Source organism: Oculina patagonica, chromosome 6 (assembly GCF_052425735.1).
Source record: "Oculina patagonica isolate OP01 chromosome 6, crgOcupat, whole genome shotgun sequence".
Lineage (NCBI taxonomy): Eukaryota > Metazoa > Cnidaria > Anthozoa > Scleractinia > Oculinidae > Oculina > Oculina patagonica.
In genome coordinates this window covers 26,565,073-26,592,593 of record NC_135763.1, presented here as the reverse complement: position 1 = coordinate 26,592,593, position 27,521 = coordinate 26,565,073, and the positions used below count along the sequence as shown (strand labels likewise).

Sequence of the window (27,521 nt, the reverse complement as noted above, 5' to 3'; positions counted from 1 at the left end):
AAGTGACGAAAACGCGGAGAAAGAGTATCACAGCAACAGTGCAGCAACAGTGTTGTGTTTAAGATTTTCCACCTTTCACTGGATACAAAAAATATTGATTTAAGACGACGGAAGATGTCCCAAAAGTTGGCAAAAGCTGCTCGGGGAGAATTCTGAGGCCCCAGCTGCCCCAAATGCTTCAGTGTTCACTGTCTTGCAATATAATATATGACATGCTATTTGACCTTGAAAACCTACCCCCACCTACTTCTGAGAAAAAACAAAACTTTTAGCATGCGAGGTCGAGAAGAAGGACCTAAAAAAACTATACCTATTACCATTCAGAGCCACAAAAGAAATAAAATTAGCTATGTTCCAATACAAAATTATTCATCAAATTTTACCAACGAACAACCTGTTACACAAAATGAAAAAAGTTGCCTCCCCTCTCTTCCCTTTTTGTCCTTCTAAGTGTCACTGCCCACAGGCAACCTCTTTTTGGAATAAATTCCAAGAGTGGTATTGGATTTGAAGTAACGCGAAATTGAGTCTTTCGGCGTTAGACGTCATGTTAGGAATTTTTTGCAGTCACACTCATCATGTTAGGCAAGTATTTTATATATGTTAAAGCATTAGATACTATCAAGTTCCAGATTCAAGATTTCGTCTCTCTTTTGCGGGAAAAAATGAAACTAGAGAAATATATACAGTCCACTCTCGCCTTGCGGACACCCCGTTATTGCGGACACTCGCTATTTGACTGGAATGACTCCCGCTATTACGGACTCTTGCTACAACGGACAATAAACGACGTCCAGAGCGTGTCCGCTATAACGAGAGTTGACTGTAGCAGCCACGTCTAATAAAGTTAAAGATTTTAACAATAAATGACTTTTTTTCTAGCAAGTTTTATTTTTTTATCATTTTGTTTTCCCTCTTTAATTACTTGCTTAATTCAGTTGATATAAGCTACGTTTTTGCTATGTAACTTAAGATAATTATTTGTAAATGTACACCTCAAAGTGGACATTTTTTTAAAATAGTTATTAAGTAAGTAGTAGAGCAGGAAAGTAAATAGAGAAGCTATGATATTTATTGTTGTTTAGCAGAAGCAGGTACATGGCGGAGAACGGTGGAGAAGGAACGCGCTGAGCTGGGACTAACATCGTGGGCTGCAGCAGCAGCTGTGGCCAAGAATAGGGACAGATGGCGAGCATTGATGTCCGGCCCTATCCCCCACCAGGGGGCAAGGAACTAAGAGAGCAGAAGCAGTTGCATGTAGCATGTGCCGATAGTGTTTGTAAGTAATGTAAGTTTATTTTGTAAGAATGTCTTTGTGTTGCAATCAAAAAATAAAAAATAAAAAAGGCTTTTTTGGCAGCAAAAAAAGAAAAAAATGTATATGTTTTTTTATTCATTGATTTCAATTTTTAATGCTGCCCCTGCCACTTTTAAAAAGTATTAACAGTGCTTTTGTCTTCTCTAAATTAAAACGTTCAACGACTTATCATTAAAATTCAAGAGCATCTTGTAAAAAAAGACTTTTCGGACGTACAAGCAAACTCACACCCCCACCATCGTACAAGTGAGGGGGGAGGGGGTGGGGTGTTTTGGATGGAGCCCCTCCCTGGAGTTTGTGTTATATAAAGGCGTAGCGGAATAATTTTGCACTTAGAAGAAAGCCCTTAGCATACTCTACAATATGACATATTTTTAATTGGCTGGGAAGTCATACGATGTCAAATGACGTCATTAGAGCCGCCATCTTGGATCCGCCATTTTTGATTTCAACATTTTTTTATAAAGTCAAAAAATAACAGAAATTGATGCAAAATCAAGCCAGAATGCTTAAAGAATGTAAAAATAAACAAATCTTGAACTTTTAATTTTAAAAAACTGGAAAATAATAAAAAAATGTTAAAATTTCCGCAAAGGATGAATGAACAGCTACTGAAAGTTTCAGTATTCTAGAGTAAATCCTTCTTTTATTTAATTTAGAAAAAAAACCTTATGGGGGGTGGTATCGGGGTGGTTAAATAGCAATTTGTCGATGGCAGGCGCTAACTATGTGTTAACTTATTATAGCACAAATATTTCAACTCTCAAAGTAGACCAGCTGTTGTATGTGACGGGATAAAACCGAACAAATCTGGCTTTGACGTCAGTACTGAGTGAATGCTTCACAATACTATTTCGGTCTGAGTTTCCTGAGAACACCTATAAGGAAACGGATAAGAAAAAAGTTAAATTCGGCTTACCTTGTAAAGCTATCGATGTTATATAGAAAAAGCTTTAGAACATATGTGTTTATAAAATCAGCTGTAAATAATACAACAGATTACTAAGACAACAATATAGATGCAATTGCACTATTCTTGAGTAAGATCAATCTGTTTAGGTCTCCGAACCTTTTCAACATTGTTTTCCTTGTAAGTGTGCCAAGTAACTTCATTTCTAGACAGACGTAGTTTGTAGCTTGTGGTCCATTCGTTGGCTCCATTTGCTCCTTGTGTTGCAACTGCACAAACAGAGCTCACTGCACCCATATCAACTTGAAGATAGTCTGTTCGGTCAAACTTAGTATTTGGACACCATGCTCCAGCTCCTCTGCTTCCATTCAACCGGCCGTAGTATGGATAATAACGACTATCATAGACTGTGCTTGCCGTCATTCTTTCATCTGGTATTATGTTCCTGTCCTCTACACCTACAGGTCCACATACTGACGACAAAAATAAAACAGAACAATCGTGTTGTTACTGCGGAGTTAACTTTGTTTCAAAGTTATAGAGCAATTGAAGGCAAAAATATATTATACCACTATCTATTGTAGCTGTTCAAATATAATTCCTAAAAAAAATATATATTATTTTTTGTGCAAAAAGCACCTTGAAATTTGCATTCGCGGTATAAAATGTGAGCTAATATGTGACTCAAAGACCGACACAGATTTGCAATACCAGCTCTCGGTGGATTATATTTGAAGTATTTACCCGAAATGACTTTTGAACATCAGCTAGCAGTGTTGGGCTAAGCCTGGTTTATCAGACGTTTGGAGTTCATCCACTCTCTCTTCTTAGTCTCTTCCACGTGAACAGACGAAGAAGCAGACAAACTCGGGCTGTATAATATAAATCGGAATATATTGTGCTACACTGTGAAGAATATATGTATTTGTGAGAGTCTTATTCCAAGAAGAAAATGAATATTTTCTGAAGAAAATCGCCCTAAAAATGTCTCTATACAGCTTCTAAAGGGCGACAGTTCAGCTGTGCAACACCATATTAAAAATAAGTTAATTTTCGTGTGACTTTTTAATGGAATAAATACTTAGAAACGACACATCTCCACCAGGCGGAAGTGGGGATCCCTTATGTAGGCAGGGAATGGGTTTCAAGCCGTTTGGGTCTGGAATAGAGTAAAGATTTTGAAAATTTTGTTCTGAAATAGTCTATTGTTTGTGAACTCAAGACAGCAATTAGGTATGAGTTTTGGAATGAACTACTTTTGTGATCGCTATAATTTAGCTATTGAGAAGTGTGAGTTTATAACGTTGAAAATTTGATTTGAAGCCCTTCTCAAATGTTCACGCAAACCGAAGCGGGTCCTGTGTAGAGTTTGCTCTGGAAAAGGTATTTATTTTGGAGTCACGTCTGAAATTAAAAAGGTTGGAAAATCGCATATTTTGGTCTGAAATAGGGTAAGGAATCTCATATTCCCGCCAAAGTTTTGGAAGCCCCCCCCCCCCCCCTCACAAATCTCCTTAGTTGGAATAATTCCCATACAAGATAACAAGCTAGAGATACAGTTCATTATTATATAGAATGCAGTGCTTTAGCGAGTGGTAGCAAATCGAGAAAAATGGTACAGTATCTACACATGTGTGGATATCAATGGTATCCACACATGTGTGGATATCATTTTTGACCAATCATCTCGCAGTTTGCCACGTTGCATAGCTCAATGAGCCAAAGTTTATCGATATTAAGTCGAAACATCTTCGGATCTTCCTCGGCAATCTTCGGAAATTTTCGAAAAATGTTCGGAAACATTCGTACAACCTTCAGACAATATTTTGAAAATCTTCGGAAATCTTCGATAAATCCTCGGAAATCTTCGGAAAATCGCCAAAAACATCGTAATTAGTTGGTCTATATAATAAACAGAATATTACATGGTTGCTTGGAGATATGAAATTTATCTTCTCGTGTTCAAAACCGATATAGATTTGAACACTCGAAGATAAATCTCATATCTCCGCGCAACCATGTAATATCCTCTATGTACTATATTAGTGCCGTAATATTGATTACGGTGCTTTTTGTTTTTGTTTTTCTAAAACGTTTCAGTCAATACCTTGTCATTACTGCAATACCAAAACTTTCGTGATATTTTTTTCCTATCTTGTAGAAAATTTTACATTGATATTTTTTACAAACCCAGGTGGCTTATTAGCCCGGCGCTTAACTCTGATTTTATAGCATAAAGCAACTAGGAGTACTACTATCTTTGGATTGGGTGATTGGCCCATTGTAGGTTAACCCGCATCATTTTTTATCAGGTTGACTTCAAAATTCGTCTGTAGAGTCTTAGAGTCTTGGTTGGAGAGAGAAACTGTGCCTTGTTCAAAAGAAATCGACCCGACCAGCTTGTTTGAACACAGACCTCTCGATCCGTAGCCCAGCCCACTAACAATAAGGTCAACGCAAAATTTTCTATTAACATACCATGTTATAGCGGAGCTCGCAAGCGCCGAAGGCGCGCGCATGCGTAGCCCCATACCTTAGAATTTTTGGGAAACCATCGAGCCGGAAAATTTTGGTTGTCACGTGACCGTCCGACCGTACGCACGGAAAAGGACTGGGGATGAATTACTGTGGCAACCCGCGTTTTTTTGGCGCGAAATCTCAGCGTTTAATTCTCTTGGCAAAGAAATTTTTCAAAACGACTATCAAATTCTATTCAGCGAGTCTGAAGGTTAGAACTTGAGAAAAACATATTTATTTCGGTCTCTTGTTATGTCAATGTCGACAAACGACAGTGGAGGAAACTTAACTTTGAGGAGACAGGGTTTAAGCGAACTGCGACGGGAAAGAGAGCGAGAAATATCAAGAGAGAACAGACGAAAACGTAGCGAAGAACAGCGACAAAAAGAGCAAGAAAGGTGCCGACAGAACAGGCAAAGAAATAGCGAAGAACAGCGAGAAGGAGAACGACAAAGAGGACGGCAAAGAAGGCAAAGATGTAGGGAAGAACAACAGGAAAGGCAACGGAGACAAAACGAACAGTGTTTTGGTGAAGGTGAGTACGAAACTGCAGTGTTACATTTATACCGTATTTTACTTGCTTAAAGCTTATGTTATTCCTTAGTTTTGCCACTAAAAAAATATTACTATTCGTTGAAATTCAGTTTTATAAATAGGAGCCTGAGAGTTTGATTCTGTGATAAAAATGTCTTCGAGACTGGAAAGCAAATGCTCGATGAAAACCGGGCTAAAAGCATTTCGGTTCAGTGTCAGAAGGAGTAAAAACACTAAAAAACAACATTTCATTTTCCAGTATGTTCGATATGTTTTCTTTCATACTAGCTGTCACGAATTTTTGATTTTTTTCTCTCGTTTAATGCGTTCTCCGGGTTCGCATAAAAGCCGATAGCTCAGTTTGTTTTATATTAAAAATTTTGAATTTACTGTAATACCGGTATACCCGGCGCGTTGTGAACTTATCAAAACTTAGGGAGCAGTAGAGAGTGAGTTTTGTGACATCATTTCACAATACTAATGCGGACAAAATGGCTGCTGATGCCAGATAATGTAAATCTTCCGCTTTTTGGAAGGACAAGAGCCCATCTTAAATGTAGCAACGGACTTAAAAAATCCCAGAGAAAGCTGTGTGCCTAAAAACAGAATCTGCTGCGCTAATAGAGAAGAAATTCTGCATAAATTGCCCACCATGGATTTTCGGACCTTTTGATCTGGTTTATGCTGGCGCTGTAGTTTTGACGTTTCTCGGAATTTGTCTAGCACTTTCCCGGAATTGACGGTACAGTAACCTGACGTTTATTTTGTATTATAATTCTTTTCTTAGTTATGCGTGTTACGTTGTGAATAAATCGAAACCGAAGGCTATGAGCAATCGATGAAAGCCATGACAGCTCATGATCAATCAGTATTGCAAATTATCGAAAATGAATAAGCTTATTAAACTCAATCAGTCGGTTGATATTGATAATCAAAATACTACCGGCCCTTACTGACAGCTGATCTGACAGCACTGTTGAACTGAGTATTAGTTTAGAAATTCTGTAGATTGATTTATAGACATTTCGTGCTGTTTTATGCTGCTGTGATTTGCAAATATTTTTATCATCTCGAATTACCGCTTTTCCGAAACTGTGCAATCAAATTGATGTCATTTATACGCTAACGTTTGCCTGAATGTTTAACGCAGTTCTTGGACTACTGTATTTCATTGTGTGATTTACTACTGTCTTCTATTTATTCACGGTTAAACGACTAAGATACCAGGGCTTCTTTTTACATTCCGTTTTCATTTGATGAAAACTGAAGGCAATGAACGATCTATAAAATGGTCAAAATGCATGATATTGCATTGCAATCGATATGACTGAAGAGGTGACAATCCAAATCATTCAATAACAATATTGATAATTGATAAACGATATTGAATGCATAAGCCTTTGTTGTTATCCAATATCATCCATTTTAAATTTTATCCTTAAATAGCAGACAACACAGTAATTATCAATTATCGATCTAATAAATGACATTGAATTTTAGCAGTCCTAACACATTACAAGGAAATATCAGACTGAGTCCTTTTATCAGAACAACTTTAGAATGACGACAGTTTGATTCTTTCTGAATGCAATAGAGTTGTTGATTTATGTCATACATTTTAGCTGAGCCTATTCATTACCTGTGTGCCCCTCTCTTTCAGTGAATCACTAAGTATCAACACTGAGAGATAAATATTTCTGATCAGTTATTGTCATCATCCAGATAATAATGATAATTGACATATTTTTGCACGTTTTTGCTAGGAATGTACTATTATGGTGCAGACGAGTCCAGAGGCCTGAAGATTTGGAAAGGATTGCATCACATAAAGGATTCTTAATTTCTGAAAATCATGGTTTGGGCAATTGTATGTTCTTTGCACTGGTGGAGCAACTTCAAATAATGTGAAAGGAATAGAAATTTCACATGAAGAACTGAGAGTGAATTTGGTGCAATTCCTAAAGGAAAATTACAACTTGGTAAGTCATTGATAGTGTTTCAAGTGACATTGTAATTTTGTTAGTAAAAACTACTAACATTCATTATTCCATAATTTATAAAAAAAAAGACTTGATTTTAGTGTTTATAATGGAATCCACTAGGAAGTCGAGTAATTAATATTTATTAAAGTTGGACAAAAGTCAAGTACCAGAATAATTTAAAATATCCTATTCCTTAATTATTGCGTTATTTCCTACCCTTAATAAAAGGTAAAGATGTAAGTAATTATCCGTGATAACACCAACAATAATTTCTTATCAGAGTCTGAGAAAATGAATTTCAAAGTTCACAAGGCTAGGTATAGGCGACATCTCACGTGTAGCCATTCAGTTTTGTAAATTCGTCTTAAGCGATTCAGTGGAATTTAGCGGAACTTCGAAATTTGTTTTTGATGTTTGGTGTTGTTAGAAAAGATTTCTTTTGATAAGATATTTGAAGCAGTAACAAAAAAGTTTGCAATAAGGTACATAATTTTGTCCAATAACTACTCGAAGTCCTGGCGGATTTCCCCTTAAAGCATTTTCTCACAAGTGCGATTTTGTTTATAATTTCACTGCCTTATTTGTTGATTGATCACACAGGCCGTTAAAATGCATAGGAGCTACTTCTTGCTTGAGTGCCCAACTTTGTTTTAGATTGACTTGTGTCCTTTTCATGTCATGCACTTTGGTACTGTTCCCTCATTTTTCCCGTTGTCTTACTCGCTTGACTTTACGCTGCTCTTCCGTTTTTGTTCCTTGCTTTTTACCTTCGCCTTTCCATCTCTGCTTCATGCTGCTCTTTGTTTCTCTTTCTTCGACTCTTTTTGCTCTTTGTCGTTCTCTGTCTTTTTCTAAACAGTTTTTAGGGGTTTTGAAAACACACGTCTGGGTACAATATTTCGTTGGAACATATTATTAATGTATTCTGATTTACTTTGTTACTCTTTCTATAGACTTTATAAGTAAAATTGATCATGAAAATTGTTTACGAAGAAATTGGCTGAAAGCCCTGGGGGGGGGGGGGGGGGGGGAATCCAATGGAAGAGACAGGGATGTTTTTATTGTTTTGCTTAGAGGTATACATGATTTAAATTATTTCAGATTTTGGTCTCTCTTTGTGTGTTCTGGGAAAAAGGAGGGTATTTTTTGCCTTCAAGGTCTCGTTTAGGGTTGCACAAGAAAAAATATAGAAAAATATCAATTTTAAAACGTACCAAAATGGTATCTTTTAGGGGTCAAAAAGTGTAATCAATGCCCAGATTGGTCCCCTTTAAGGGACGGTTTAATTCAAATTTTCTGACGAGCATCTCTGCCTGTTCGATATGGGACCCCAGTAAAAATATTTTGTGATCACAGTGTGATCACGGATCACGCCCGTGATCACGGGTGTGATCACGCCTTTGACCTTGATCACGCCTTTGGGATAGCGTGATCACAGTGTGACGGGAGTGATCACACCCGTGATCACTCCTGTCATGCCGTGATGAGAGTGATCACTGCCAATTCACCGTGATCACGTTGAGTTATGGCGTGATAGACAAACTACAACTTCCCATAGAGAACGAGATAGAAGTCTTGAAAATGACGTACCTTAGGGAAATTAATATAATCTTACTAGTAAACTAAATTCTTGAGCATCTGCAGTAAGATCAGCAGTGTTCTAATTTCAATGTAGCAATTTGTCCGGCGGCTGACTTACGACATTTAAATGATAAGCGGATCGTGAACTAATATAATCTTTTGCTTCGGAAATTAGCATTTCAAGTTTGATGTAAAGTATTGTTAGTAATGGTAATTAGCTGCAATTTTTTGTCCCTTTTCTTCAAAATCGTAATTTACTCACCGATGAAAGATCGCGCTTTTGGCGTGATCACTGCGTACAATTAACGAAAACAATAACAGTTCGCCGACAAAGTTGACGATCGTTTTTTCCTGGCTGTTTTGGCTTCGTAATAGCTTGTGGTCACAAGGCAATTTGCAACAACACTGCTTGTTTCGTTTCTTCTGTTTCTCGGCATAAATTTCTATTATTCAGCGCCCTATTGTAAATACGTGACGGATCAGGCGCAAAAATAGCTGACCGAAATGTAATCTCAAGTTTCATGAACCAGAGACGAAACGCGATTGGTCAACTTCGACAACACGTTTATTGTTTTCAATACCGCTTGCTCATGTTACAAAATTGACGTCAACCGTTGATATTACAGCGGGAAAGTCTTAGTTTATTAGTCTTTGTCCTTTAAGCTTGCCATGGTGTAAAATTTGAGAAATTATTTTGTCTTTAAAGACAGATTTGTAAGGTTTAGTGTGGAAATGTAACAATGCAACTGCGGTCCACGTTAAATCGACATCATGGAAGCACGAATGGTGATTTAGTCCGTTCGGCTAGTTGAAATAACGATGAATTGGTTCACCGCTCTCTACGACACATTACTTCTTGGATAATTGAATTCTGCAATGATCAGGGAAGGAACCGAGACAGATTGAGGTGAGCAAATGTCAGCTGAAACGGCTGGTAAATCTCGAAATACACAAGCGTCAATGTAATCGAAGAATGATTTACATGTAAGCTTTCCAATTCAAAATGGCGCGCTCACCAACGGTCAACTGTTGCGGATAAAACGTCTTCATTTAGTCAATTTGTTTTAAAGTTCATTTGGTTACAGTCAGTTAATAGTGCTAGACAAAAAAAGAAGTGCAAGCGTTTGCTCACAACAAGTTTTTATTTGCTTTAGAATTGATTTCACTCGTACGTTAAAACGGCCAACATTCAGTGAATTAAGTTGCAAAGCGTGTTGTAAAAATAAAGACTTATTCAATCTCATCAAGGTGTTTAGATGTTTTATTTAGGAATAGCATTTGTCTCACTAATAAATTCAAGTATATTTTGCTTGAGACCGTGCTTGACGCAATTTTTTATTCTTCTGACCGTGATCACGCCACCGTGATTTTGGTGTGATCACGGTTTCCAGCCTGCCAAGGCGTGATCACCTTCCATCACAATTTATTCCGTGATCACGGTGTGATCACGGCGTGATCACGCGTAAAAAGTTTTTACCCGTGATCACGCTTTGTGATCACGCCCGTGATCACACCCATATTTTTACTGGGGGAGTCCCCTTTCCCCACTAACTTCCAGGGCTGAAAGTTACTTAATTTCTACAAGTGCAACTAATTAAATATCTTTTGGGCATAAGAATTTTCCTTATCTTCCACCGTGAACAAAAAAGGTCATTACACAGCAAATTCATCTATCAAGTAGCTCAGTAAACAAAAAGGCAGTCAATTTATAAATTTTAAAATACTTTTCTTTTATAAGACTTGTACTTGTACTATACGTAAATACTTTGTGTGAATTGAATTTCTTTTATTGCCATTCAAGTACAATAAAAAAGATATTTGCTAGTCCAAAACATGACTTTGACTTTTTGTTTGCACAGAATTACTGCATTGAGATCTTGGTACATGTAAATAGTTCCTTTGATTTTAGGAACAGAAAAATATCAATCTATCGCTAATTAATTATATGTCATTTTATTTGTTTTAACCCCTTGGAAAATTTGTTTTTCCCTAAAAATTATCCTGGTTCTTGAGGAATTAAATATGCACAATTAACATGTAACAGCATAGTAAATATAATGTTTTCATTGTTTAAGAAAAGAGGGGGTGGGGACGGTTGAGGCCCAGGGTTACTGACGGGGATGATCGAAGAATTTTTTGGGTTTGAAATTTTCAATTCTGAGTTTTTTTTGGGTTGGAAAATTTGGCAAGTATTTTTTTTTTTTGGGTGTCTGTATTTAGATAGGGGATCCCGGATTTTTCGGGGTATTAAAAACGAACTTAAGTGCCTTTGTCCATGGGCCTTAGCATATTTTATGGTATGACAAATAAACAAAATGGGCGTTCTTTGTGTTATGTTATTGCCCCTCCTGGCAAATTAGGGGTAATTTGACAAGGGTTTTTTTTTAGGGGGGGGGGTTGTATTTGGTCCAGGGATTTTTTGGGTAATGTCAGAAGACTTAGGGATTTTTTTGCGGGTTCTGAGTTTTGCCTCCATTCGATCATCCCCGTCATTTACCCCCACCCCTCCCCATTGAGGACAAAACTGGGCCTACAAGATCTGCTTAACCTGACCTGATAAATTTTCTGGACTACTTGTAATGATTTTGTGGGAGAAGTGCAAATTGACCTGTTGGAATTCCGATTGTTAATACCTAACTTTAATAACTAAGCTCAAGCCCTATCTTATCTTGTTGTCGTACTAGGTATAAGTATACATAGAACTTAAATTCAACTGAAATTCCACATGGAAGGAAAGACTTACTGAGTTAACTTTGATAGCTGCTAAGGCCAGAAAAGCCAGCTGAGTTTGTTGATGAGCCGGGGTAGAGTTTTTTAAAGCTTAGCTACACCCCTGATTAAAGTTTTGGGCAGAATATGCATGCTTTCATGGAATTAATCACAGTGCTTTCAACAGCACCTGTTAGAAAGCAATTAAGATAAGAGTCTTAAAGCAAGTTATTTTGTAGGGAAAACTCATTAATTTTAGCGGCTGATTCACCCCAAAACTTAAAAAACTCACCAAAGCTCCGGCATGTGCCAGGTCCTAAGCTTATTGATTAAGCACTATTAATGTCTTCAGTAGGTTGAAAAAATTATGCTGTCACACTCACTGTGAATTAAGGATTTTTTGGTCCTGAACATATCTCCCAAGTGAACACAGTTCCTGGGCGGCTCAGGCAAAACTTTGAAAAATATCTCTTTTTTATTTATCTATAGAGTCTTCTGAATTACTTTAAAATTAAAAAATATTGATGCCAATGATCATCAACAAAATTATCTGTCTTTTGCCTTTTTCAGGGTTAACATACACGAGTAGTGGAATTTTCACAGAGAAATGCAGACACACAGAGAGATAAATGAACACATTATTATTTATTCATTCAGATTATTTTTTTCATTGCATGTACAAACTAATACTTATGTACTTGCACTGTATATGGACTGGTGTAATTTTTAAGTTAATAAAATAAAGCCAGAGGTGATACAACCATGTACATATTTCTTAAAGGATCTCTGGTAACACAATATAAAAATATTATTCATTTATTGCTACCCAAACATTTAATTCCCAGTGCTCACACTGCAAAGAACAGTAATCATGATAATGGGATAGGCTGCAGTTCATCAATCTCTATTAACAAATATCACATGTTGCAATATAATGCAATCTGTTGTTTGTAGCCAGCCAAATTTTTACTTCACCGAAACCAAACTCAGTCATTAAATGATAAACATTGAACACAGCTATTTTGGTTTGTGGGTGTGTCTCAGTTGTGTCTCACAGATCAGTTATTTGTTGAAAAGTCTTCTGTTTCAGTACAGTTAATTATTATGTTATATTTGTTGCTCATGCTTGCTGTAGCATATCAATAAAGATAGCTTCTAAACAAGGAAACAACACAGCTTCAATATGGCTGAACAACACAACACTTTATTCGCTAAGCATCCTGGGTACATATGGTGCAATAGCTTAACACAACTTCCGGTTATGTAACAGTAGTCTAAATATATTACACTTGCATGGTTTGATATGCAGGCAAATGAATGGTTAAATTTTTGCCAAACAATCTATACCTGAGTTTATGACTAACAAACAGTATTTCCGCTTGTGCAAAATTAATTTTTGCTTAGTTTACATGTAGTTAACAGAACTGATATGAAGGGAAAAAGGTGCTTAATCCTTTTGGGGGACCCTACAGACTGTATTTGGCACTATGACAAAATGTCACTATTTTTGCCTGGGGCTTGCTTGCTTGTTTAACTCCGGTTTGCTAGCAGAAAGCTGTTATTTTTCGTATTGGTCCACCATTTCCATCAAAAAAAAGCTGCCATTTGGGGTGAGGGGGTGGGGGAGGGGGCGGGGGAGGAGAGAGGGAGCGGGGGAGGAACAAGTTACATGTAAGTGTGGATTCCTTGTCAGAAGAGATTTTATCCTAATGTTTGTTTATCACTTAGCTACAAAAAACAAAAGCAACATCGGCGTTTTCTTTCTTTCATCTTTTGTAAAATCTGGAAAGTGTGTGTGTGTGTGTGTGTGTGTGTGTGGGGGGGGGGGGGGGGAGGATTTGACCCTGTTTGAAATCCTTAACAGGTGGGGCATCTACAAAGTGAGGAATATGACCAAACTTTTCAAAATGTCAAATGCCCCCAGGGGGTGGGGCATAGGCGGTTTTAAAATTGACTGATACATAACACACCAGTCATGGTGGGGGTATGAATATTTTCTAGAACAACGCAAGCTTTCTTTGTTCTAGTTCATCTTCGACAGTTTATACTAGTTTATCTTTAGGAGGTTTAATGCACAGACTGCTAATTGACAATCCTTTTTTATTGATCAATTTTTTTGCTCTTATATGGTGCTGTTGTTCATGGTTAAAAAGGATACAACTATATATGTATATAAAGAAAATAACATGAATCAGTCTAAAAGGTTTAAAGGGCAAATAACCAGGGAGCTCCGCTTTTAGGCTTGCCTAAATCTATATATTAGGAATACACATTGGTTAAAGAAGAGATGACGGTCTTAACTGTTAGTGGGAGGAAACAAAGAAAAAAGGCTAAGTTCTTGCAATTATAAAGGTACTACCTTTACAGTCTAGCTATCCTCTAAGGTAAGTAAAACATGGGTTGTAAAATCGTACCTCCTGTTGACACAGTCAGCTTCATTTTTGCAGAAGACGCCTTAAACATCACCGCCGATGACGCCGTACAGGTATAAATTCCAGAGTCCTCCTCTTTAGCATTCCAGATTTGAAGTGTTCCATCTTCACTAACTTTTGATCTTCCTGAAGGCAGCTGACCGTTTTCTTTCATCCACGTGATAGTGGGTTTGGGGTCCCCGGTAGCCTGACAAGGGACTGTAATATTTTGGTTTGTAAACTCTTTTAGCTGCACAGGCGGACTGACTGTAAACTGTGGCAGTTCCACGACAACGAGTTGTGTAACTGCAGAGTCTTTTCCTAGGGAATTAGACGCTTTACATTTATACAAACCAGAGTCATTCTTTTGAGCATTCATTATTGACAGCTTTCCGTCTTTTGAAGCAGCCCTTCCTTGTAATAATTGGCCGTGCACTTTAGACCACGTGATCACCGCTGGTGGGAAACTAGTCACGTGACAAGTTGGTAAGGTGACATTCTTGTTTGTTCCCACGTAGGATGGACCACGCGAGAGAGAAACCTTGGGCCGACCTGCAATAAAATAATAAATAAAACAGCACAATTACCTACAAAAAATCAATGAAATTCATCAATGAAAAATAAATTTAACCCTCGGACGTGGATGCTTTTTCTACACAATAAAACGTTCATCTTTTAATAATGACAAGGCAAATCGTTTTTGAATATCAAGATCATTATAACAAATTGAAATTAAGATAACATTCCAGGTCGACTTTCGGTTGCCATGGCAACGTGAGACGAGGACGTCTAGACGAGGGTTAATTGTTGTCGCAAGTGGAGCAACTTTTGTCTTGGCTGCAACTAATTGAATTTACACGGATCCACTCTCATAATAATAGCTCGTCCATCGTTATCGAAGAGGACCACGACTTCATATAGTCTCACTTGGAAAATAATGTGCGTCAAGTGTCCTTGAAAATGGGTTTCGCTAACAAATCTTGAATGGACAGCAACATGCATCTTGCGACTCTTCTACAAATGTATGCAAAGTCTCTGAAGATGGCACACCTTCTTCTGGGCCAAATTGTAAACATCTGGGAACTTTATATTAATCGGCAATTCTTCCAACTTGCAGAAACATTCGCGAAAACTTGTGGACAAATTCTCATTGGCATAGCTCGTCCCATTCAACTCCTGAGAGACACATTAGCTGTATCATGAATGTTGCTCGAATGGTAAATGATGACAAGAAACCAGCTGCATCAAATAATGGGGCAATCTTCATTATGAAACTACGTTTTGTCAACTGAAAGCTTTTGTCGGGTGGATTTGCCTTGAATGTGAACACGTCATCTTCTTAAAGCCATGTGAAGCCAAGTGTCTTCACTCTTGGAAAAGGCTCCTTGGTGATGTCGACTTCTGATGCTTTCTTTTCGATTGCTATTTTTATAGAACTTTGGGAGAATTGGACAACAATTTACGAGCGTGCATTCCCGCTTTGCTCAACAACTCTTCTAACTGCTTGTATAGTTCAATACTTTGATAATCTTTTGTTGTTGACTACAAAAGCAACTCAGTTGAATTCGTACTCTTCTGGTTCTCTCTGCTGATCCAACGATCTTCAAAATTTTCAACTTGCTTTAATACACACTGCAATTAGATCAGCAATCAGCAATTAGAAGGCATTCGTCATCATCAAGGTAAAATAAGTCAGTTCCTACAGTGTTCCATGGCCTAGGTGGAACTTCAGAATGCATCAGAGGTTCCCTGCTTGTTTGGGCTGGAGTTCCTGGTATATGGAACACCACTTGGTCTTTTCTTTAATATCCTTGTTTAAGTTCCTCCAAAACACTGAAGTGCGTGACCTTAGCTTAGTCTTCCCTGTAGCTTGGTGACTGGCATGCACCTTGGACAGGATATCTGAGTGAAACTACTGTGGAATAACGATTCTAGCAGTGCATGTGGCCATTCAAGATTAAGCTGTCTTCAATGGATAGCTCCTCTCTATAAGTCCAGTGAGACCGGGCTAGTAAGGGTAAATCTCTTACTGTAGTATGCCAGCCATTTCACACAACTTCCTTAAAGGCAGCAAGTTCTGGGTCTTTAGCTGTTTCCAGTTGGATCTTCTGCAAACACTCACTTGAGAATTGAGAGCACACATCATGAATCTGCGCGCCCACTTTTTAGGTGAGAGCCTCCAGAGAGCATCTGCTATCTTTATTTGCTTGCACGGCCGATTCTTGATGGTGACGTCATAAGGCTTGTAAGCGACGCAGCATTCTCTGCAGCCTTGGGGGTGCTGAGGTCAGGTTTTTCAGCTAGATAGCTTCCAATGGTTTGTGGTCTGACTCCGTATTTCTTTGGTTTGTTGTCGTTATCGTTCCCTTCAATGCCATGAATTTCTTTATTTGTGAAAATATCGAAGGACCACAGCTAGGATACAACATATTATAAAATTTAAAACGATCTCTGGTTAAAAAACTTTAAAAAAAAATAAAAAAAATACCACAGTTACGTCAAGTAAATCTGCAAGTCTCTCGAGATCTTTTGCATTTTCAGGGCGTACTGGCTTAAAAGTCTCCAATTATTCTAAATTTAGAGATATCTGACGTCTACTGCCGCCAACCGTTCGTTCTAATCTTTCCTTTGCTACCTCACAGACCGCCGCAGAATGTCTTAAAGGCTCCACGACCTTCAGTGGTTCGCCTGATCAATATTGACATAATTGAAGCAACTTGTAGTCTGGCGTAGCGGGCGCCATGTCCACGCATGCCATAAAAGCTGTTTTCCAACCATCGTACATTAAATCCTAACCAAGCGATAGCGTACTTGAATAACTCTCTATGACAATGTCTCCGCGTAAACGTTTGTTGTTTTGGTCCCCCGAGCTCCAACTTTAATGCTGACTCTTTCAAATCTTGAAGCTGTTCTTCGAATCAGCGACTACGATATTGACGACTTAATTCTTCTAAATCTTATTTTGAACGAGGGATGTCTTGTTCTTGCTTGCATTGATCCCCTTGAATCTGTTTTTCCACACTTTTTTGTTTTACTCTTTCTTCGATTCGGCAGCGGCGAGTATTTTCTGACGCTTCAGTTGCTAGACTGGATAATTCGTCCTTCCGATTGTCCAAATATTTTGCACCTTGTCATGAACACTGACATATTCCGTTTCTAGTTTGTCCATTTTGTCTTCCAGCTCTCTGCGTTTCTCCATCTCTTTGGTTCGTAAATACTCTTGCGATAATTCTTCATTGTTTCCATGGCGTGTTCTTGTACTTGGCAAGTTTTTGACAAACTTGTTTTACTTCCCGCCGGCTCGGGTAATCCCTTTTTATCTAGAAAGCCCGGGTATCCTGGTAAATGCCGATATATCATTTGCTTGTAGCTGCTTCAAGTATTCAATTCGTTCTTCTCCTCGGTTCAATGCTTGCCGTCCATTGGCATGATTTGGAACCTCGCTCTGCTACCATAAAATGTTTACCAGAAACATTTTATCGGTTCTACGATGTCCGATTACTTGTTACACTCGATTAATTCGAAAATCATTAAACATGTCCAGCGATCTACTTCAGCAAAGATTGTCCTTATGTCCTCGAAAACTTCGAAAATGTCCTTACAAACTCGTTACATTCAAATAGAATAACCGAATAAAAAATGAAACCTACTATATTCGAAGCAAATAAATAAATGAAACTATGCAATTTAGTTAACCAGAAGAAACAAAAAGATTTACAAAACTAAATTTTCTAAATATAAATAATCATTTTCTCGTGTCCAAGCGCTATTAGTGAGCAATGAAACATACGAATGCCATTAATAAACCAGCGTCATAGCAGAAAATGCCTTTAAACTGCAGCTGCATTCATGTGCAATTCGACCCGAAAAGACAAGGTTATATTAGTTTTCGATCCAAAACTTGTATATCATCATTTGTTACGACATTAGCATGTTGCAACAATCGATCGATTCATTCGATCCGTGCGAATGAATAATTTTATTCACGTCCCGACAAAAACAGTTTGTCCATTCGACAATCAACAAAACCACGCTACATAATGACGATGACGATGACGATGACGATGACGATGACGATGACGATGACGATGACGATGACGATGACGATGATGATGATGACAAACGTAAACAGATGTCATCATCAATACACGGGTTTTTGTCGTTTTAGAAACGCCACAGATAGCATACATTTAAAAGTAGTATTAAATGCTGCAGCGAGCAAATTTAAGCCTTTATTTCCCCACTCTGCGGAAGCCTAGCTTTCTCGCATAAACCACCACCCAAGGCCCCTACATTTAAATTATTAAGATGGTTTCCGCCCAACATTCGAGCAATACAGGCAAAAATAAAGTTACCAAAAAGACCTCTTAGCATGGTAACAGTTTAAGTACAGCTAACAAAAACCTGCCAAAAATTATGCACTCAAGCTGACCCCGCGAGAGAAAAATGCATTTGAAATTGTCAATATTTCAGTTAAAACGGACGTTTCGCGCCAGTTCAAAACAAAATGGCGCGCGTTATTAACATTTTTACGAGGTTTGACTTTAATTTTCTCGAGAATGCTTTAGAATTTTATTACGGGGTCACTAAGACAAATGAATTTCGATAAGATCTTTTAAACAGTATACAAAATGTTGCTGTACTATGAGTAGATTTTTGGTACTTAATTTTCGCACTCGTTGCTCGAAGTTTCAGCGGAATCCGTCTTAATACTCACGCTTTTCACACTGTTTTCCATTGTATCCCGGGTGACACTTGCCACTCTTTACTGTTTTTCCATTTCGATTGCGGGAAACATCGATGCATGAGACCTGAATGGGTTAAGACATGTCAAAAAGGTTATATATAGCTGTCTTATAAATTAGTTTGGTGTTCGTATCAAAGCAATATTGGCTAGAATTCTTTACTCTCCAGCCCTCACCTGCTTGGCTACTTTGTTATAGAAAAATTGGCAAACCCTGAAATTAATGCCCATTCTCAAAATTTTGATAAACGCTTATTTCCTTTATTCAAAATAAATTTTCCCTCCAGTTCGCGTTAATTTAAGTCGTGTTAATTTCAGACCTTAATTTACGAGAGCGCTGATTTCCTTTTATAAGGTTCGTCATCAGCCTAGGTCGTTAGGGACGTGACCTCGCGTTGAGAGCAATGTTGCATGAATCGGCTTTACAACATGCGATCGTATCTACGCATTTCGAGTGGAATGTCAATCAAAGACAGCAAAATTATTTCGTATTTCATCTTCAATTATAATTCGAAAGCATTCACTGTATATATCCGACCCTCGCAGAGCCTCGACAAAACGCAGCTTGAGTGTAACGATTTGTTTACGCCGCAATTATATGCGCAATGTTTTCTCCGACAGTAGTCGGAAATATCCGTATTTTTTTCGTGCTTTTTCGTGGAGCAATTGAAACGATACGGCCTTGAACACATTGAACAGCGCTCTACCTATAACAATTCAAATATGGCGTCGCAAAAACAAAGCGTCGAACACATAGTTTGCTGTTTCATTTGCTAATTTCGCTGCCGTAATCGACTGCCTCAAAGGTCCTTGTAATTTTAAAGTATAGAATTGTCAGATCTCGGTGACATTTGCACTGTTTATTTGTGTAATGTTAAGGAATATGTGTATAAATACCCGGCGCGGACGAGCCATTTTTGACAAAATTATATGGCTGCACTTCCTCCGCGAAGATAGGAAATTGTTAAACTAAACTACAAAGAAACTGTAATGAGAAGTTCGAAGAACAATGCACAGGATAAACTCTTGACTCATACTTCATGCAAAAACGTCGGTATCTCGAAGAGACTTTGATCTTAAATGTAAGGAGACAAAACCCCTTTTTACGGACAAAAATTTTGGCAAAGATTTAGCGTGTCGACTACCTCTTCCTAAATTCCCTAAATTATACCAGTGTGTCCTTCCCTGCCCTACGAGTGAAAACACTTCTCTTGCACTCTTCCCTTCTTTGATCGACAAAATAAGTGGGATTTTAAACAGCTTTGCCTGAACCAGGAAATGTTTTCCGAACTAAGAACTAACTGACCTGAACAGAGCCATAGTATGTGGATCCTTTCTTGCATTTAAAATCTCCTGGCTTCGTCTGTCGGGTTTTATTGTTGAGCTCACAGAAGGGTCGATTTGCACTTTTCCCATTGTTAAAATGAACATTAAACGACTTGCATTTGATATTTCCGAGGCAACTAAGCTGACATTCAAACTCGTCAGCAACAACTCTTGCCTTGCCAATGGCGTGGCCAACTAAGGCATGGTCTAAAAAGAAAAGAAAATGAAAATTCTATCTTTGTAAACAGTCCACTTAAAAGATTCAAATGAGAACCCGTGTATGATCTAACACGATGCGTTTCCCTACCAATTTGCGCTTCAAAAACGCTTCCACAAAAGTCTGTTTTTGCCACCACAAATACCACTACCAGGTAAATGGTGAGAGTAACTAGAGCAAACTTAGCCAGCCACAAAGCAGCCATCATTAAGATCTGTTGTATCTTTCGTGTGCAATGAACAGCCCTTGTTTGGGTCGTTTTTGTCAGTATTTGGAACTTTGTCAAGTCTTATAGTTAACCAATGCGCTACCCGTAATTATCTTAAGTGACTGACAAACAAAACTCCCCAGGGTATCATGTCAATAAAAGTCAGATGGACAGGTGATGAAATAAAGTTACAGGTACTTCCTTAAAAAGCATAAACGTTATAGAAGAAATATTGCAATAACGGTATGGAAATAAGTTATAAAAAATAAGATTGCAGACTTGGAACTAAATGACAATCAGAAAACGTATATTTTGGGACGAAACTTAAAGGACAAACGTCATCCGTAATTAACATTTAACAAGTCTGACAACCCGTTAGCTTATTATGTTACACAAATCTACTTCTTGCCATTTTTGGACTTAAAAGTAAAGTTCAATTTTGCCCAAAATCGTGCGGTCTACATTCACTCCGGCAGATGAAAAATTTTCCGTTTTTTTTTTTTTTTTCTCATGAAAGAATGTAAATTAAAAATAAAACATAGCACCTAAGATTTTTTTAAGATTAATATGTTTTGTTATATGTGACCCTCCACGGGAAAACAGTGAAAAAGGTGAACGCACGGGCACGCGTGTCATGGCACGGCACACTAAACGTGTCACACATCGCACGGATATGCGCATATTTAATAAGTAAAACAAAGAATGGCACGGTTGATATTGGCTGCGGTCACATCTACGACGTAACTAAAGTTCAACTATAGTTAGTCTCAAGTTACGTGACGTCATACCTAACTATAGTTAGTGTTTTCTGTCGTCTTTGCGGTCACACCAATGCACTATACTTAGTTCTGATTAGGTTGTGAATAATGTGTTATTTAAATTAGTTCATGACAACCCTTGTTGTTTATTTGTGTCCAGGTGTTCCTCTATTTTTTCTATTTTTGCCCAGCATTTCGGCGTTGAAGAAAATAAAATGAAGTAGGAATGCTAGAAAGCGAAGAATTCAAGCTTTATTTTTGCTAACATTGATGATATGTAATTTCTTGGCCTGTTGCTTTTCTTGTTTTCCTTCCCTTGACGCTTTGTTTTGCATATTTATGTTCATCTCGCAAGTGCGAAAAGAATTGTCGCATTCTGATTGACTTTTGGTTTGTAAACTTAAGACTAACCCATGAACCTTGCTTGGGTATAACTATAGTTAGTGTGTATTGTTTTGGATCAGCGAGGCGTAAATTTTCTTACTATAGTAAGGGCGAACAGAGAAGCGGCCACATTACCGAAATAGCTAACTATAGTTAACGCCGTCCTAACTATAGTTAGCAGTCTAGATTCGCACGCTAAAGCTTTTATCTAAGAGAAGTGTGCTATTTGGCACGCTTAACGAGCGATATGACACGCGTGCGAAATCAGTCTTTGTTTGTAACTTTTACATCCGTTTAACTTCTTATGGCACGAACGGGTCGAAGCTATCTTTAAAAAAAAAACATGCTAGACAGAAAAAAATGCTTTTTATTTTTTTGTTATCATACCATGGCCAAGACAAACAAGCTCGCATAACTTACGTTCTTACCTGATGAACGTGCATAACAGTTAGCCTATTCCAGATCGTACGAGGCTTATGCATAAGGCAAAAATAAAATAGAAATAACTTCGATTGAAACAACGATATTTAATTGTGCTTTAAGAATATAGATTGCTCGCAAGAATTCAGGTCATCGAAATCTGTTGATTGCGAGTAAACTTCGCAAGCGATTTGTAAACCCACGCCCAGACCACTCGCGGTTAACGGACGGAACTCGGTGCCGGACCCATGGCAATCTCGAGCCCAGAGTCCGTCTATGACGGTCAGCGGTACGGGAAGGACTCTGGGAAACTGGAATTGATCAGATCAATTTCAGGAGAACCTTGGTCTTCCGGTTTTTATTGCGCATGCTCTCAGGTCTAAGCGGAAGTAAATTTCCCAGAACGGAAGTAAATCGAGAATGTTGAACTATTTCTAACACAGTATCGACAGAACTGGTGTTTATCGACGCAACAAAAGTAACAAAAACGTTCTGCAGTTAAGAGAGTCAACAAAAGAGCGTCTGGTGTTTTGATTTCCGTTAGTCTCATTCTTGAGCATACTGCTATATTGGTTTTAAATCAAAGATCTTGTTTGCCTTCCAAGATTCCGCCTTACTGTGTGCATGTGTTCGTTGTTGTTTTGCGGACGACAGTGAAGAAATTTACATAATGCACAACGCACGGACAAGCTATTGTTCTGTTGATAAAAATTTTTGTTTGGCGACTTTCGTATATTTCAAAGGCTTCTCGCTGACAGCGCATCTTTTCATGATAGATTGCATGTTTTCGAGCAAATAATTTTTTCCTTGTCGAATGGCGGTAATATTAATAAAGACGTTAAAGGCCACACCGGTCAACGCTATTCAAAAGGTGTAATTAGCATTTCGGCGACTCAGCTCGTGCACACATTCACGCAATTCACGTGCACACAATTGTACAATTCCTTTTTTTCAGCAAAACAACAACGCGTAATGTTCAAATTCTGCGTTATTAGTTATTATTTTGAATCGAGCACTGTCTGCAATATTCAGTTTTTCAACCGTAACGGAGATTTGAAAGAAAACAGTAGTTCTATCGAGATTTGTAAGTCAACTATAAATTGAGTTTTCAATCGACCTTGTCCTTGGTGACGCCGTCGTTGTTGTTTTAAAACTCCGCTCAGAATTGACGTTTAAAGGAAGTCCTTTTTTATTCAAGGTATCTTTTGAGTTCAAAAAGAATGGTAGAATTAGAAAATACTTCATATATGTAGCGCCATATCACGAGTTCTTAGGTGTTTTACAAAATTAAGGTGATTTGACCACAGGGGGCCCAGACAAACTGTTTGTTTATGGACTGTGCACATTTACATTTTTATAGAGAATGTATGGAATTTACCGAATGGTTTGTAGAATTGCGTGTAATGGCGCAAAACATGAACAAATTTGTGCTGAATAAATGTAAAGTTTTCCTACCTTTTGTGTCGTGTTGTTTTTTCGGCTCGAAATGGCGAATTTGAGTCGATTGAAGGATATTTTGCTCTCGCTGTTTACTATACATCTAATTATATGGAAAGGGTGGAAACTCCAACAGCTCCAAAGTAGAACACTTCCAGCGCCGAGCCGATTTTCGTCCTGATAATCCCATCGCACAGCTTTCAAACTAAGCATCAGAAAAGAGGAATGCTTGACGAATCTTCTCGTATCATTTGATCGAAAATTTATCCAAACGGTCAGGAACAAGCCCTCAAACGAAATCGGGTATCCAAAATTTTTTAGCCGTCCGAATGCGTAGCACCAATTTGTTGTGCCGAAGGGAAACGCTATTCACCAGCCTCTTTGTGATTGGATACAATTGAACAATGGTCGTTCAAGATTTTGTTTCGTGGATAGGGAGGCAAAGGCAAAACGAATACTCAGTAGTATAGGGAGTGATGTCAATGGTGCTACACAACCTTAGGACCCTCGCGCAAAATAATGGCAATTACGACGGCGATGCCGAAAGCGACGCATTATCATTTAAATATGCGTCGTTGTAACTTGTATGCGGCAAAGTGATTATGAAATATTCATACTGACTTAAGAAACGAGAAAGTATCCCTACATCAAGTCGGTATGAGCTGTCATTTTTAAAGCAAGCTAGCTTCAAATAAAAGACAGCGTTCATTTTTCAACAAAAAAATATTTTACAGTCATAGCGAAAAAAATATCAGACTTGAATCATCTCACCTAGTTGTTTTACAGAGGTTGCAAAATAATACACCAACGTGGGAAACTCTCGTGCAAAACCCGTTGTTGTGATTTGCAATTCTTATGTAAAGGTAAAAATTATTGGGAAAACCCCGCGAACTCCATCACACGACTTTCGTAGCCGTAGAAAATGTAGGTCATCACAATTTTACGGAAAAGTGGGCTGTTTTTGGGACATATACAAATATGGCAAGGTACTCGTGTTTGCGTTTCCGTATTTTTCTTTGTTTTTTGATTGATGTTTTGAAAATTCATGGCTGAAATGACTGAAATTATTTTCTAGGTTCGAAACCTTGAATTCGGAACAATCTGAAATCGTAGACATAGCCGAAGCCGGGCACAATATTCTTGTTACTGGAGAGGGAGGAACTGGAAAATCTTTTGTGGTGAAGGCAATTAACAGTCGCCTCTTGAAGCAAGGGAAAAAGGTTTCCATTGTTTGTGCAAGCGGTATTTCTGGAATTGTTTATTTGGATGTAAATATACAAACGTCAACGGCCCACTCATTTTATGGTTTGCGCACTGCAGAACTTCCCTGTAATTTAATTGTCGAGAGGTGAAACAACTAGGTGAGATGATTCAAGTCTGATATTTTTTTCGCTATGACTGTAAAATATTTTTTTGTTGAAAAATGAACGCTGTCTTTTATTTGAAGCTAGCTTGCTTTAAAAATGACAGCTCATACCGACTTGATGTAGGGATACTTTCTCGTTTCTTAAGTCAGTATGAATATTTCATAATCACTTTGCCGCATACAAGTTACAACGACGCATATTTAAATGATAATGCGTCGCTTTCGGCATCGCCGTCGTAATTGCCATTATTTTGCGCGAGGGTCCTAAGGTTGTGTAGCACCATTGACATCACTCCCTATACTACTGAGTATTCGTTTTGCCTTTGCCTCCCTATCCACGAAACAAAATCTTGAACGACCATTGTTCAATTGTATCCAATCACAAAGAGGCTGGGGAATAGCGTTTCCCTTCGGCACAACAAATTGGTGCTACGCATTCGGACGGCTAAAAAATTTTGGATACCCGATTTCGTTTGAGGGCTTGTTCCTGACCGTTTGGATAAATTTTCGATCAAATGATACGAGAAGATTCGTCAAGCATTCCTCTTTTCTGATGCTTAGTTTGAAAGCTGTGCGATGGGATTATCAGGACGAAAATCGGCTCGGCGCTGGAAGTGTTCTACTTTGGAGCTGTTGGAGTTTCCACCCTTTCCATATAATTAGATGTATAGTAAACAGCGAGAGCAAAATATCCTTCAATCGACTCAAATTCGCCATTTCGAGCCGAAAAAACAACACGACACAAAAGGTAGGAAAACTTTACATTTATTCAGCACAAATTTGTTCATGTTTTGCGCCATTACACGCAATTCTACAAACCATTCGGTAAATTCCATACATTCTCTATAAAAATGTAAATGTGCACAGTCCATAAACAAACAGTTTGTCTGGGCGCCCTGTGATTTGACCATGGAAAACAAAAAATGATTTTCCAGGGTTTCCGGTTTGGTTTACTTCCGGGGAAGATTTTCAGACTTCCGTGTTACATACATACATACATACTTTATCAGAAGCATATAACCCCGATCGGGGTTATATGCTTCTGACTTTATTTAACGTTATTCTATCGTGTTGATTTCTATTGTTCTGTGAGAACCAGTAAGACACTGAATTATTATTCAGTTTCCCAAAGTGAGTCCCGGCGACCCAACCGCTGACCAACCGCTGACGGATCGCGGAGCCGGGGGTCACTCTGGGCTCGAGATTGGACCCATGGCGTGGATAGTTGGAGCTTCGTTGCTATAGTTACAGAAACAAAACCTGTTGTTCAGTCTTTCAGAAACTGCGTCTAAGAAGAAATTAAATCATTGAATACTTGCAATCTCAAGAATTTTCGTACTTTCTTTCGCGCGAAAACGACTTAGAATCCGTTGAAGAAGAATATTTCAACCCAAGACCAGCCGAGGAACAAGGCGATGAAGACGAGGTCTGTTCTGATTACAGCAGCGATGAGTATGAATTCGATCACGATACTGACTCCGACATTGAAAGCTTCGAGTTTTCAGAGTTTGATACATCTGAACGATTAAAAGTGGAAGCCTTTGTGAGCAAAACATGTGGATGTACTCTTGGTGATGGAAAACCATGCAGCTCTACTGTTAGACTGGAAAACATTATCGACTGTAGAAACAACTGTGCTGAACTCAACTCAACTGAACTCGATCTGGTAATTTTAGGAATGATTCAAAGCGCGATAAACTGCGATGAGGTCAGCAACTCAGGAAGAACAGAAAGAAAGCGGCAGCGAACCAGGATACCTTTATCTTTTCACGGCTACCGAATCTGCCTTCTGTTTATACATCGTCTGCACAATACCCGGTTTTACAGCCTGGTCAAACATTACCGATAGAATGGATTAACGCTTCGAACTCACGGAAACAAGAAGCTCCTACCTAGCTCTGCTTTTAGTGCTGAAACTGTTGAACGCGTTGTAAAGTTCTTCATGAATGTTGCAGAAGATCAAGCCCTTTTACTTCCCGGACGTGTCCCTGGCTTCAAAAGATTTGACGTTAAATTAATGCCAAGTTCATTGACGAAGTGTAAGCTTTGGAAAATGTTTCAAGATGCGTGTAGTGCTGCTGGCCAAGTAGCCGTTGGTTACTATAAATTCTGTGACCTGTGGAACCAGCTTTGTCCGTTCATTGTGATAATGAGACCAGCTTCAGATCTTTGCTGGACTTGCCAAAAGAACTACAACAAAATACTAAAATCACCAAATTTACCGGAGAGCCAAAAAGCAGAAGTTGTTAAAGAACAAGAGGCTCACTTGAGAATGGCGGCAGGGGAGAGAGACTTTTTACAAAAGCTGCTGTAAAACAACAAAGGATACTCTCGTCGAACAATTAAAAGACGTTGACTTTTCTGAGAAACGTGCGGCGATCAGTCTGGAAGGAACAGTCCACTATTCGTATGATTACGACCAACAACTTCATTACGTACCCTGCTGACCCTTGCCAGCCTGGCCCAATTTATTTTAACCCTCGGACGTACAAGCAAACTCATACCCCCACCATCGTACAAGGGGGGGGGGGGGGGTGGATGGAACCCCTCCCCGGAGTTTTCGTTATATTAAGGCGTAGCGAAATTATTTTGCTCTCAGAAGAAAGATCGTAGCTTACTCTACAAGAGGGCATAATTTTAATTGGATGTGACGTCATTAGAGCCGCCATCTTGGATCCGCCATCTTGGATTTCAACATT

General features: G+C 38.5%; 1 protein-coding gene and 1 long non-coding RNA gene across 2 annotated transcripts; one reads left to right on the top strand and one right to left on the bottom strand.

Moving 5' to 3' along the window:
* Positions 1 to 1,998: 1,998 nt before the first annotated feature.
* On the bottom strand, positions 1,999 to 20,462 carry LOC144658188 (uncharacterized). Its single transcript, XM_078518554.1, has 6 exons — positions 20,340 to 20,462; positions 20,013 to 20,239; positions 18,680 to 18,773; positions 13,966 to 14,514; positions 2,388 to 2,701; positions 1,999 to 2,196 (listed from the first exon to the last, which is right to left on the bottom strand). The coding sequence occupies exons 1-6, from the start codon at positions 20,455 to 20,457 to the stop codon at positions 2,059 to 2,061; spliced, it is 1,440 nt and encodes a 479-aa protein (XP_078374680.1). The 5' UTR covers positions 20,458 to 20,462; the 3' UTR covers positions 1,999 to 2,058.
* Positions 5,730 to 12,316, top strand: LOC144658416 (uncharacterized). Its single transcript, XR_013571708.1, has 3 exons — positions 5,730 to 6,021; positions 7,043 to 7,258; positions 12,122 to 12,316. It is a non-coding gene; the product is annotated as an uncharacterized LOC144658416 (long non-coding RNA).
* Positions 20,463 to 27,521: the final 7,059 nt, after the last annotated feature.